At 46.6% G+C, this 14313-nt stretch overlaps 1 protein-coding gene across 2 annotated transcripts in view; it reads right to left on the bottom strand.

Moving 5' to 3' along the window:
* The window catches only part of LOC125447580 (adhesion G protein-coupled receptor E5-like), an 82966-nt gene extending 76204 nt beyond the window's left edge, over positions 1 to 6762 (bottom strand). For both annotated transcript variants that reach the window (XM_059639920.1, XM_059639919.1), the window contains exon 1: positions 6652 to 6762. In XM_059639920.1, the coding sequence (XP_059495903.1) occupies positions 6652 to 6685 (34 nt within the window). In that variant the 5' untranslated portion in view covers positions 6686 to 6762. The remainder of the gene's footprint in view (positions 1 to 6651) is intronic.
* Positions 6763 to 14313: the final 7551 nt, after the last annotated feature.

Raw genomic sequence — 14313 nt, 5'->3', positions numbered from 1 at the left:
CCTAGGGGTTCTGGTACATAACTCTTTGTAATTTGTCTCACAGGTAGACAGGGTGGTTAAGAAGGCGTTTAGCGCGCTTGCCTTCATTGCTCAGACCTTTGAGTACAGGAGCTGGGATTTTATGTGGAGGTTGAACAGGACATTGACGAGACCTGTTCTGGAATACTGTGTCCAGTTCTGGTTGCCCTGTTCAACAGGGACAGCATGGGGTATTATTATTAAACTGGAGAGGGTTCAGAAAAGATATACCAAGAGGTTGCTGGGAATGGGATGGAGGGTTTGAATTATAAGGAGAGGCTGAACAGGCTGGGACATTTTCCACTGGAGCCTAGGAAGTTCAGAGATGATCTTTTAGAAGCTTATAAAATAATGAGGGTGTACCAGATATGATGAATGGCGGGTGTCTTTTCCTGAGGGTGGGGATTTTAAGACAAGGGGGCATATTTTTAAAGTGAGAGGAGAGAGATTTAAAAAGGACATGAGAGGCAACGATTTTACACAGAGAGTGGTTTGTGTGTGAAATGCATTTCCAGAGGAAGTGGTGGGTGTGGATACAGTTACAACACATAAAAGATAATTAAGTAAGTATATGAAAGGCTTGGAGGGATGTGGGCCAAGCACTGGCAGGTGGGACTAGTTTAATTTGGGATGATGGTCAGCGTAGCCTGCAGTTTAGTTTGGGAATATGTTCGGTTAGACAGAGGGGTCTGTTTCTGTGCTGTGTTACTCTACGTCTGATTATTCAATTATCTACCCATCCCCTGTCACCCTTTGTTCCTTGACTGATCAAGAGTCGATTTGTCTCAGCCTTAAATTGACACAAGGACTCTAAAGCCTGAGCTCATGTATTTCTTCCTGTTGTGTACTTTTGTGAATGTTATCTCAAAATTTGCAGAATCTGGAAAGTTGGTGCTGAAGCCCTCTGATAATCTGTCACACTCAACAGATCATGCAGTGATTATTCTGAAGCAGTTTAACACCTCAGCTCCCAGGTTCGAGTGAAACGCTGTCAGCTCCTTTTCAAGAGAGTAGTTTTCCACTTGACCCAGCTGGAAGATGACTGATAGGCAACAGGGAATTGAAACCATTGACCAGCAGAATGCCCATGTGACACATTCAACCATGTCTCCAAATTCCTTGTGCACTCCCTGCCATGTGTGAATGCCCACTCTGGTGGCTGCCTGGTGCTTAATGCCCACTAGAAGATTCATAAGGCTTTTCCTAGGGGCTAATTGTCAAACTGCTGGCTCTCCTATTAATGGAGGTGAAGGGGAGATTTGAGAAGGTTGGCTGAAGCCAACAGCAAGATGGCGAGCCCAGCCTGGGAAGTTGGCATGACATTGGCCCTCCAGCCTCAGTTGGGTTAAGCAGACACGGAGGGCACAGGCCCCTTAATGTATAAATGTGAAGCTGCGGGTTGGGCCAGAATCGACCCAGTCAGCAAGCTAATACTCCAATGGGCTTTGAGGGAGACGGATTGAGATGATTGCAAATATAGTTCTTCCAAACATGTCCAACTCTCTCTTACAACAAAGGATATACTTGCAATGTCAATGACAGTTTGTTCAGTTGATTCCTGGGATGAAAGGGTTTGTTTTATGAGGATAGCACCTTTATCTATTAGCATTTTGAAGAATTGTTGAAAAGTTAGGGCCAGACGATTCAGGAGAGATGTTAGGAAGCATTTTGACACACAAAGGGTGAAAGAGGATTGGAGCTCTCTTCTACATATGGCAGCGAATGCTGGATCAGTTGTTCATTTTAAATCTGAGCCAGATAAATACTTTCCAGCAATGTTATTAAGGGATACGGGCCAGAGGCAGGTACATGGTATTAGGTCACAGATCAGCCACAATCTCAATGAATGTTGGAGCAGGCTCGAGGGGCTGAACAAAGACAAAATTGCTGGAAAAGCTCAGCAGGTCTGGCAGCATTTGTGAAGGAGCAAACAGAGTTAATGTTTCAGGTACAGTAACCCTTCCTCAGGGCTGAGTGGTCTTCTCCTTTCCTGATGTTCCCAATTTGTTTTATTTCATGGGACATCAGAAGGACATCATTTATTGCTCCTCCCTAGTTGCCCTTGAATGGAGCAACTTGCTCGAGCAGAGGGACAGGTAAGACACAGCCGCATTGTCATGTGGGTCTGGAGTCACATGGGAGCCAGGACTGGTAAAGGGCAGAAGTCTCCTTCCTTAAAGGGCATGGGTGAACCATAGGGGTTTTGCATGAAAACTGATGACAGTTTCATGGTTAATGTTACTGGGTCTGTCATCCCAGATTTCCAAACCAAGGTTAAGTTCTGCCAACAGCTGTGGCTGTGATCACTAAGCTGGGTCTCTGGATTAGATACTAGTCTGACATCACTGTCTCCCCATCTTAATGAAACATGTTGGATTCTATGGGGTCCTTACAGAGTAGGTGTTAAAGGGGGTGTTGCATCTTGACAGTGTATCTAGAACTAAGGAGGCACAATTTAATTGGGGAAGTGACCATGGGATACACCTGAGGCTAGGACTGAAGGGGTGCAGACACCTCGGTGGACAGTGGGAAAACACGGGTTCAAGAGATTTACACATGCCGTGCCGGATTTCAGTTCAAAGCGCAGTCACCATTGACACAGTCTCAGAGATAGTAGGAACTACCGATGCCAGAAGGGTCTGGGCCCGATATGTCAGCTTTCCTACTCCTCTGGTGCTGCCTGGCCTGACACAGTCCCCGAGTTTGTGGAGACTGGGCTTACTCAGTTGGGCTAGAGACGGGCCTACAGCCTGGGAGCTCAGAGTTCAGAATCACACAATACTGCTCCTCTCTCGCCACCAGCCCGTGGCAGTAGTGTGTTAGAGCTGACTTGGTCAGAGCCGCCTTTGGAACACAGTTCTTGTTGCCAGGAGAGGAATGGCGAAGGCTCCAGTGTTTTCCCTATCACTATGGCAGGCCAGGAATCTCACACTCTGACTGAGGGATGCGAGTGCCTGCCAGACGGATCTGCAGGCCCACGTTTGACAACATTATGCGGGTGTCTTTCCTGGAGAGTGGGGTACCCATCCGTGGGATCCGAGCTCAGAGATGCTGCCAGCTGTGTCACATGACCTCCCATAGCATCGTGCTTCCGCTTGTTCACAGGGTGCAGCTGCTCCCCAGCCAGGACGACATTGACAGCCACACTGACATTTACTCTGTATCTAACCCCGTGCTGTCCCTGTCCTGGGAGCTGCATGTGAGGTATTGAGGCTGGGAGGTTTCAGGACATGACCGCAAGGTATGGTCGCATATTTTGGCCTATTGCTTTTATCACTGGACTGTCAATCCAGAAACCCAGGTAATGTTCTGAGGATGGAAAAACACAGCAGGCCAGGCAACATCAGAGGAGCAGGAAAGTCAACGTTTCAGCCCGAAAACATTAACTTTCCTGCTCCTCTGATGTGGTGTGGCCTGCTGCACTTTTCCAGCCTCACACCTGTTGACTCGGATTTCCATCATCTGTGGACCTTATTGTCGCTAATGCTCTGGGAACCCAGGTTTGAGCCCAGCCACGGCAGATGGTGGAATTTGAATTCAACTAAAAATGTGGAATTACGAGGCTAACAGTGGCCATGAGCCCATTGGCAATTGTCAGGAAATACCCATCAGGTTCACTAGTGTCCTTTAGGGAAGGAAACTGCCATCTTCACCTGGTCTGGCCTACATGTGACTCCAGACCCACAGCAATGTGGTTGACTCTTAACTGCCGTCTGGGCAATTAGGGATGGGCAATAAATGCTGGCCCAGCCAGCAATGCCCACATCTTTTGAATGAATTTTAAAAAGGAGCTGAATTCTGCCATTCAGCCCATCAAGTCTGTTCCGCCATTAAATCATGGATGATGTGTTCCACAACTCCATTCGCCTGCCTCCTCCCCCATAATCCTAGAATCCCCTTAACAGACTAGAACTATCTTTCTCTGTCTGGAATACACTCAATGACTTGGCTGCCAAAGCCCTCTATGTTCAATAGATTCACCACTATCTGCCTGAAGAAATCCCGCCACAGCCAGTTCTAAAGTGTCGCCCCTTCACTCTGAAGCTGTGCTGTCAGCTCCTATTCTCTCTTACGACTGGAAGCCTGTTTAGAGAATGTTTTCAAGCTGTTTACTGGAGCAGATGCATTGTCATAGGAGGGCAGGGCAGACAGGCTAGGTGTGAATGTGTTGGGAAATCATGGGAAGCGATGGCCTAGTGGTATTATCGTTGGACTGTTAATCCAGAGACTCAGACAATGTTCTGGGGGTCTGGGTCCAAACCCCACCATGGCAGATGGTGGGATCTGAATTCTAATGATGACTATGTATCCACTGTCGATTGTTGGAAAAACCCATCTGGGTCACTAATGTCCTTTAGGGAAGGAAACTGCCATCTTTACCTGGTCTGGCCTGCATGTGACTCCAGACCCACAGCAATGTGGTTGACTCTCAACTGCCCTCTGGACAATTAGGGATGGGCAATAAATGCTGGTTAGCCAGCGATGCCCTCATCCAGTGAATGAATAATGTATAAAAAAGGATCTTCACCACATCCACCCAATGTGCTTAACTTGTGGAGGGGCAGAGAGCTGGCCGGGGGAGAGTTGGAATTTTGAACTGACGTTGGCCTCCCTCTGCTGGTGCGGGATCAGAGGATCCAGCTTCCCATGCTGTCGCAGTGCTGTTTAATCTCACAGCCCCCTTTCTCACAATCAGCTACTCTCCTACTTCACCAGCCACAGAGTCCCGCCTTTCATTTTAAAACAGGTCACTCTGCAGGGACGTTATTTCTGATTCCAAGTGCCTGCTGTGTTTTGGTTCATTATTTCAATGTGCCCTCCAATCAAGAGGGGCCTGGAACACTCGAGAAAGAACCAGGTAGTGCACTGAGCAGGCCACAAGAAAAGCCAAGGCGGGATGTTTTAGTTCCTGAAAGCGAGCAAGCAGCAAGCTGATCTGAAGCAGACCCTTGGGGTTAGCAACGTCTGTTCACTGCTCGAGCAGACACTCCACATCCAAGTCCCAGCTGCTAAACAAGCTGGTTATTGAGTCCTCATTCCTTCCAGAGTGCAAAAGGCAAGAGAGGCCCGATCAAGAGCCACCAAAACCAATGTGTTAGTTACACACACACATACACACACACACACACACACACATACACACTCTCTCTCAGAGAGACACACACACATATACAGGCAGACACCCACACACACACACACACACACACAAAGATATACACACACGCACACACACACAAACACACTCTCTGAGACACACACACACGCGCACGCACACACACACACACACACACACACTCTCTCTCTCTCACACAGACACACACACACACACACACACACACACACACACACACACACACACACACACACACACACACACACACACACAAACACACACACACACACCACCTCATTAGCCATCAGGGGTGACTAAGCATCCATGTAGCCTTATCCTTATTTTGATTAGCAGTACCACAGGGGACGCCTTCCCCAGAAAAACATGTGGAATTCACTTACAAATCTTCACCCATACATCTCAGTGCTAACTGCAATGAGAAGTATGCTGACTTTTGAATTATTGTTTACCGATTTCTACAGAAGCTGTAATTTAACACCTCTCCCAAGTTTCACTCAGACCAGAGGAACACTGTAGTGAAGGATAGTTTAACTGACTCAGTACACACAGTCACAAACTCACAGCAACTGCAAACTCAACCTTCACAAAACTCCCTGTTAACTAGGTACTAGCTCTCTCGCTTTTCCAATACTTAGTTGGGGTCAACGTCCAATGTTCCCTGTGGGTCAGCTCCACAGATATTTTATAATCGTCAGGGTTGTTTCAATTTGACTGGAAAACACTTTTAACGACTGAGACACAGTGGCAGGGATGAGCGCGCGAGAGAGAGAGGATAATACGGGATTTGATGAGTGATGGTTTCTGAATGCAGGAAGCAAAGAAAGTGACTGAGGTGAAAAAGAGATAAACACTGTCATGAAATGTACAACGGGTTGACGCAATATATAGGGAGAGCGATTGCAATTTAGGGAGGGAAAATAGTAAGGTAAAAATAAAATCTCCGTAACCCTACCAGACAATAGAGCTGCTCCCTCTCATTAGAGAGAGATGACTGGTGCAATTTAATCTCAGTGTTCACCACATCTCAGAGAGAGTAGTAGAGGCAGAAAGTTTTAAAACAGACATTAAGGTTGCTCTAGACTATGATGGTGTGCTACTGTATATGCATCATAGTCTTGTTCAAGCATCAGATGCCTTTGGTTTATTTGGATAGCATCAAACTCCAATGTTTTGTCTACTTCCTTGATACGCTATTGTATAGAATTGAACTGTATTTGTAACCATATATACATAAGTTTTTTTTATGAATTAAGTATATTTTTGGAATAAAAGTCTCCACATCAAGATATAGTAAGAATTATGACAGAAGGAGAGAGTGAAAATGTTTGATAAAATGTCCAGGAAGGAGTGAGAAGTAGTATTTTGTCGTGATGAGAGAGAACGCACATGTGTGTCACACAGAGAGAGAATAATATTACAAACTTAAATAGAGGGAATACAGCAGTTCAATGCTTACACAACACACTAATCTCCTCGAGCGCCGATCAGTCAATACTTACCGAATAAACGCTGTGTGCTGTACCGGGAGCCCATGGTTTCTGAAGCAGGGTTTCGAAGTTAGTTTAAGTTATTCTCTCAGCCTGGTTAACAGCCCTCTCTTCTACAGCACTGAGATCATTTGGCAGAACTCCAACAACTATAGTTAGAGACACGCCCGAACAGTGGGAGGAGAGACTGATGTGCATTGGGTCAGCCTCTTAGGCTGATTGTTTTGTTTAAGGTGCAATCTTATTTTTCCAGTCTTCCTGAGGATTTCTCCGGTGTGGTCTGCTTTCTTTTTCCCCTCCAGTCTTTGGGCCTCACCAACTCTAAGGAGGGCAAAACCCTCAATCTGAGGGAAGTCTTTGTTCTTTGTTAATTGTTCTCTTTGTTCTCCCCAAGGGATGTCCTGGTTAATGCCTAAGAGTCTTTACAGCAAATAGGTTTGCCAGGGGCATTTCAGAGGGCAGTTGATGGTCAATCACATTATATTGTGGGTCTGGAGTCACGTGTAGGCCAGACCGGGTAAGGGTGGCAGTTTCCTTCCATAAGGGCATTTGTGAAGCAGGTTGGTGAGGTGATGGCCTAGCGGTTTTACCGTTGGACTATTAGTCCAGAGACTGTGGTGAGGTGCTGGGCACCTGGTTCAAATCCTGCCGCACCAGATGGTGGAATTTGAATATTATGAAAATCTGGAATTCGGAGTCTAATGATGAACAAGAGTTGATTGTTCGAAAACCTATCTGCTTCTTTAAGTCCTTTAGGGAAGAAAACTGCCACCCTTACCTGGTCAGGCCTACATGTGACTCTAGGCCCACAGCAGTTTGGTTGACTCTTAACTGCCCTCTGGGAAAGTAGGGATGAGCTACAAAACCCTGGCCAGTGATGCCCTCATGTTGTGAATGAAAAAGAAAACAGTACAGCACCAATCTCTTCTGAGCCAGTACTGTGTGGAGCTGGAGGAACACAGCAGGTCAGGCAGCTTCCTAATGAAGGGTCTCGGCCTGAAACGGAGACTCTCCTGCTCCTCTGATGCTGCCTGGCCTGCTGTGCTCCTCCAGCTCCACACTGTGGTGTTGACTCTAGCATCTGCAGTCCTTGATATCTCCAATCTCTTCCAAGATTCACCATTACAATAATGTGTTCAACGAGGCTCAATGTGGCGGTAAATTATACTGTAAAGAGGAACAGCTTGCGCCTCTTCTGAGATCAGACGTTAAATAAGCTGCTGAATTATATCATGTGGAAGCCAGTTCTGGGAGAGAACTTGAAGAAGGAATGATCCTAATAACCAGTCTTCATGTTTATTGAATTCACCCATGGAGTGCATGTGTCACCAGTTAGGTCAGCATTTATCGCCCATCCCTAGTTGCCCAGAGGGCAGTTAAGAGTTGACCACATCACTGTGGGCCTGGAGTCACATGTAGGTCAGACCATGTAAGGATGGCAGATTCCCCTCCCTACAAGACTGTGAATGACCCAGGTCTCCGTGTAAACAATAATCGATGATTTTTTTGCGATTGCCATTACTGAGAGAACATGACTCGAAGTAGTCTACTCAGCTTGAAGAAGAGCAAGCAGAGGATAATAGGGACTCAGAACAGCTTCAGCCGTGTAAGATAGTGCAGCCTGAAAGAGGGCACACAAACCCCAGGAGAGCCAAGAGATGGCAGGGCCCATGAAGGGACAACTGGGGCAGAAGTGAGTCTGTGGGCTAAACGCAATGCATTGGCAATGCTTCAATGGCCTAAGGTCACCGTCAGACCCTGGAGTGCAGAGCAAGAGGCCAAACAAAGCAGATGAGTCAATCTCCGCATCATGGAGCTGTATCTTGGAATGATTATGGCACAAAAGGAGACCATTCGGCCTTTCACGTCTGTGCCATCCCGCTACAAGAGCAACTCACCTTGAGCTCCTCCCCTACCTTTGCCTTGTACAGCAGAAAATTTTCAAATCGTGATCCGATTGACTTATGAAGGCCTCAATGAAACTCGTTCTCTGAATTCAGTCTTTTAGGGGATGTGAGCATTGATGGGAAGACAAGCATTTCTTATCCGTCCGTAACCGCCCTCAAATGGGGTGGCTTGCTCAGTCATTTCTCAACACAGTTAAGAGTCAACCACATTGCTGTGGGGCTGGAGTCACATGTAGGCCAGACCAGGTACAGATGGCAGATTTCCCTCTGCAAGGGCCATTGGTGAACCATATACAATTGTAAACAATAATAGATGGGTAACATTACAGAGAATATACAAACAAGAAACGACTTTCGGCTATTCAGTCATTTGTGCCTGCTACACCACTCCATAAGATCATAGCTGATCTGATTTTCACCGCAATGCTACATTCCCGTATATCCCCTGAAAATCTTTTTAGGAATCTTTCTGTCTCCCCCTTGAAAACATGTAAAGCCTGATAAAATATTAGGTTTGAGTTCCAAATTCAGAATTGTGAACTGAAGTGAAATTCCTCGAGATGTCGTTAGAATGGATATTCCCAGGCCTTTAGTCTGACCCTCTAGATTGCGAACCCTGTGACATCACCGGTATACCACCGTCACCCTTTCTGATCGAGGTCACTTTAGTTTTTCCTGTGGGAATCAGGGAATGGATAATGTCATCAGAAAGCTAGAGAGGGACCAGTATCAGGTTGAACTTAACCTTGGGTTCCATGTTGTTGACGCTGTCTCATTTTTGGCTTCTGTTATTACTAAGATACTTTTTGAATTTGACAACAGTGGGAAAGTAAACTGAACAAATCCCAGGATGGTTCTTTAAGTGTTTCTCTGACTGGGAACCAGGATTTTGCTGTCTGTCACCTTCCTCAACTGCCTTTTGGTGTCATGCACAATCGCATCTGCCTATTGTCTTTGTTTTATTCCCTGGCACATTTTGGGCATTGCTGGCAGGCTGGATCAGCATTTATTACCCGACCCTAGTCACCCCTTGTGACGATGGGGGTAACCTGCCTTCTTGAACCGCTGCAGTCAACGGGCAATGGGTTGACCCACAATGCCCTCAGGGAGGGAATTCCAGGATTTTGACCCAACAACAATGAAGGAACGGCGATATATTTCCAAGTCAGGATGGTGAGTGTCTCGGATGGAACTTGAAGGTGGTGGCGTTCCCATGTCTCTGCTGGCCTTGACATTCTGGATGGAAGTTGTAGTGGGTTTGGAAGTTTCCACCTTGGGATCTTTGGTGAATTTCTGCAGTGCATCTTGTAGATAGTACACACTGCTGCTACTGAGCATCCGTGGTAGAGGGAGTGGATTCTTGTGGATGTGGTGCCAACCAAGTTGTTGAGGCTGCCAGTTGGGAATATTCCATTCCAGCCCTGACTTCTGCTGTGGAGGTGGTGGAAGGACTCTGGGGAATCAGGAACTGAGTTCCTCACTGCAGGATTCCTAGCGTCTGATTGGAGTGACAGCACAGCTGAGGGTAAAAGGTGCTGTATGGAAGTGGCTGAGGGTGAGGAGCAGTATTTGAGGGTGGTCCAGAGTGAGGTGTAGAATGTCGAGGTATTTGAGGGTGAGGGGGAGAGCGTGGAGGCATTTGAGGGAAAGGGGAGAGTGTGGGAGGTGGTTGAGGGTGAGCGGGAGAGTGTAGAGGTTTTTGAGGGTGAGAGGGAGAATGCAGAGGTGTTTGAGAATGTGGAATGGGGTGCTGGAGATGTTTAAGGGTGAGGGGGAGAGTGTGGGAGGTGGTTGAGTGTGAGGGGGAGAGGGTGGGATGTGTTTGGGGGTGAAGGGGAGAGTGTAGAGGTGTTTGAGGGTGAGGGGTAGAGTGTGGGAGGTGGTTGAGGGTGAGGGGGAGAGTGTGGGAGGTGGTTGAGGGTGAGGGGGAGAATGTGGGGTTGTTTGAGCGTGAGGGGGAGAGTGTGGGAGGTGGTTGAGGGTGAGGGGGAGAATGTGGGATGTGTTTGGGGGTGAAGGGGAGAGTGTAGAGGTGTTTGAGGGTGAGGGGTAGAGTGTGGGAGGTGGTTGAGGGTGAGGGGGAGAGTGTGGGAGGTGGTTGAGGGTGAGAAGTGAAAGTAGAGGTGTACTTTCTCCCAGAGAAATGGATGGGAGTCTGATCAACCCTTTCCTAAAAAGAAATGCTTCCAACTTCATCCCATTCAATTTTACTTTCACTCGGTTTTTTTTCCCACTATATTCTGCTAACCTTTGTGTGTTTTCTCTGATTGCTTACTGGCCCAAACCACTGGCGACATCACACTGTTTGTGTGTCCTGTTTTGATCGTTTTGTAATACCATTGTTTGTGCAGGCTGCATGTGATAACTTTCAGTTTTAATCTCTTGTGACCCTCAGAGAGACACAGAGAAAGTATTCCTGCATTGCGCATCCTCTAGCAGAGGATATGACCACAGCTCCTGACCCTCTTGCCACTCCCATGTTGCTCACCACTGGGACCTCCACTATTTATAACCAGCAGAAGTGATTTGGCACAAATGGAAGGTAGCTAGTTTGACAATGCTGCAACAAAAGTTGTCAAGAGAATACAGGTTGCTAGTGGACTTAGAAAAGGTTAACTGAGTAGAAAAGGCAGGTAGAATATAATGTAGGAGAATATGAACGTGTCCAATTTAGCAGGAAGAACATACCAACCGTATATCAGTCAAATGGGAGAGGGACTGAAGAGCCTGAGGATGCAGATGGATCTGTGGGTCCTGTTAAATGAGGGACATGAAGTTACTGTGCTGGTGCAAGCAACTGATGAGGAAAGTGAATGGAGTTTTGTTGCTTATTGTGCGGGAGGGAAAATTTTCCAAATAATCTGCTCAGACACACTTCCAGAGCTAGCAGGGATTTCATAGAATCCCTACACTGTGGAAGCAGGCCATTTGGCTCAGTGAGTCCATACCAACACTCCAAAGAGCATCATACCCATTCCCACCCTACCCTAACTACCCTGCATTTCCCATGGCAAATCCACCCTAACCTGCACATCTTTGGACTGTGGGAGGAAACCGGAGCACCCGGAGGAAACCCATCCAGACACAGGGAGAATGGGCAAACTCCACACCGACAGTCGCCCGATGGTGGGGTCGAGCCCAGGTCCCTGGCACTGTGAGGCAGCGGTGCTAACCACTGAGCCACTGTGCTGCCCTGGGATTGAGCTCAGGATTTGAACCTACAACTCATGGTTCAGAGAGACCCACAAGGGTCCTTCGGTGGATTGCACAGTGCAGGAATGTTTTCTCTGTCCCTCTCTGAGGGTCACAAAGGATTAAAACCAAAAGTTATCACATGCAGCCTGCACAAACAATGGTATTACACAATGATCAAACCAGGACACACAAACAGTTGATGTTGCCTGTGGTTTGGGCCAGTAAGCAATCAGAGAAAACACACAAAGGTTAGCAGAATATAATGGGAAAAGAAATATAAAAGTGGCAAAATTCACTGCACCAGCACATGATTGTTAGTGAGACCATGTCTAAGACCAGAGGATTCAGGAGCAAAATTAGGCCATTTAGCCCATCGGGCCTCCACCATCATTCAATCATGGCTGATACGTTTCTGAACCCCATTCTCCTGCCCTCTCCTCATAACCTTTGGTCCCTTTATCAACGAAGAATCTGTTTGTCTCTCTCTTAAGGACAGTCAATGACTCGGCCTCCACACCCGACTGCACCAATGCGTTTCGCAGATTCACCCCCCCCCCCCCCCCCCCCCCGTGGCTGAAAAAATTCCTCCCCATCTGCAGCACTGTGTAACAGATGTGTCCCCCATTTGAAAAAAAAGCAAATATAGTAGCTTTAGGAGAAATTCAGAGACGCTTCATTTGTGAGATAAGGAGCTTGCCTTGTCCAGAAAAATGTGGTGAGGCAATGATCTAGTAGTATTATTGCTCAACTGTTGATCAAGAGACCCAGATAATGTTCCAGGAACTTGAGTTTGAATCTCACCAGGGCAGACGTTGTAATTTAAATTCAGTTAAAAATCTGGATTTAATCGTCTAATGATGGTTGATTGTCAGGAGAAAACCCAAATGGTTCAGTAACGTCTTGAGGAGCAGATACTGCCGCCCTTACTTGTTCTGGTCTACATGTGACTCCAGACCCATTTCAATGTGTTTGACTCTTAACGTCCCTCTGGGCGCTTAAGGATGGGCCATAAATGCTGGGCTAGCCAGTAATGTCCTCATCATGTGAATAGTCAGAAACGTTGGGCCAGTTCAGGAGAACGGGGAAGTGACCTTTCGAGATCCTGAGGCAGCTTGTAGGGTGCGTACTGCGAGGATAATATTTCAGAAGTGTTGGTGAGAGGATGAGAACTAAGGAAGGCAGTTTAAAAAGAAGTGTGTCCATTTCATGTTGGCAATAAGGATTGCCTTTTCCCTCGGATGGTTATATGAGTGTGGAATTCTCTTGTTAAGAACCTATTGGAGTCATTGAATTTACTGAAGCTGAGTTACAGATTTCTTGATCGACAAGGAGGTTCAAGGATTATGGGGAGCACGGAAGGGAAAGTGGAGTTGAGGCCACAACTTAGACAATCCATGCACTTGCTAAATGGCGGAACAGCATCAAATAGAGCCTTCTGGTCCTTATTTCATCGTCTACCATCCAGAACAACAAGGGCAGCAGATACATGGGAACACCACTTTTTGCAAGTTCCCCTACGACCACTCACCATCCTGACTTGGAAATATATCACTGTTCCTTCTCTGCCGCTGTACGACAATCCTGGAATTCCTTCCCTTAGGGTATTGTGGGCCTGCCTACAGCACAGGAACTGCAGCGGTTCAAGAAAGAAGCTCAGCACCACCCTCTAAAGGGGCAACTAGGGGCGGTGCTGGTCAGACTAACAATAGCCAGATCCCATGAATGGGTTAAAAAAAGTGTTCTCTATTCCTATATTACGATTTCACAGAGCTCTGTAATGTAAATATCTTTGCAGTATCAAAATCAATTGCAGAATTCATCACATATCTGTTATTATTTTTGTTTTAATGTGAAATTTCAATCATTGCCTTAAGTTGGGCTAATTGAGAATGACCAGATCTGGTGGAAAAACCGTTGTCAGACCTGCTATGTGTTAGACATATGGTACTCAATGTATAGTGACTGGATACTCTCTGAGTTAGCAGCTCAGCGAAAATAAATCCCAAGCAATTCGCCCGCCCACCACACAAATGCCCTTAGTAAATTCTATTTCCTGAAATACACAGGGAATTGCATGTATCTGAAGCTGTGCAGAACTCAAAGTGAGAGGGCAGGTTTGGAAAAATATAGAGCCACAGGATTATGCAGCACAGAAATAGACATTTTGATCCAATTAGCTCACGCCGACCCTAATCCCAAACTAAACTAGTCCCACCTGCCTGCATTTAGCCCATATCCCTCCAAACATTTCATGTGCATGCACTTATCCAAGTGTCTTTTAAATGTTGTAACTGTCCCCACATTCACCACTTCCTCTGACAGTTCATTCCACACACAAACTCCACTCTGTGTAAAAAGTTTGGTTCTCACGTCCTTTTCAAGTCTTTCTTGTCTCAGCTGAAGCATACAGCCCCGAGTTTTGAACTCCCCTACCAAGGGAAAAAAACCCTCATCATTCACCTCATGATTTTATAAACCTCAGTACGGTCACCCTAACCTCCTATGCTCCAGTGTAAAAAGTTCCAGCCCATCCAGTTTATTTTCTTAACTCAAACCCTCCATTCCTGGTAAC

This window comes from Stegostoma tigrinum, chromosome 35 (assembly GCF_030684315.1).
Source record: "Stegostoma tigrinum isolate sSteTig4 chromosome 35, sSteTig4.hap1, whole genome shotgun sequence".
Lineage (NCBI taxonomy): Eukaryota > Metazoa > Chordata > Chondrichthyes > Orectolobiformes > Stegostomatidae > Stegostoma > Stegostoma tigrinum.
The sequence above is the reverse complement of the archived record's forward strand: the minus strand, read 5'-3'. Positions and strand labels throughout refer to the sequence as shown.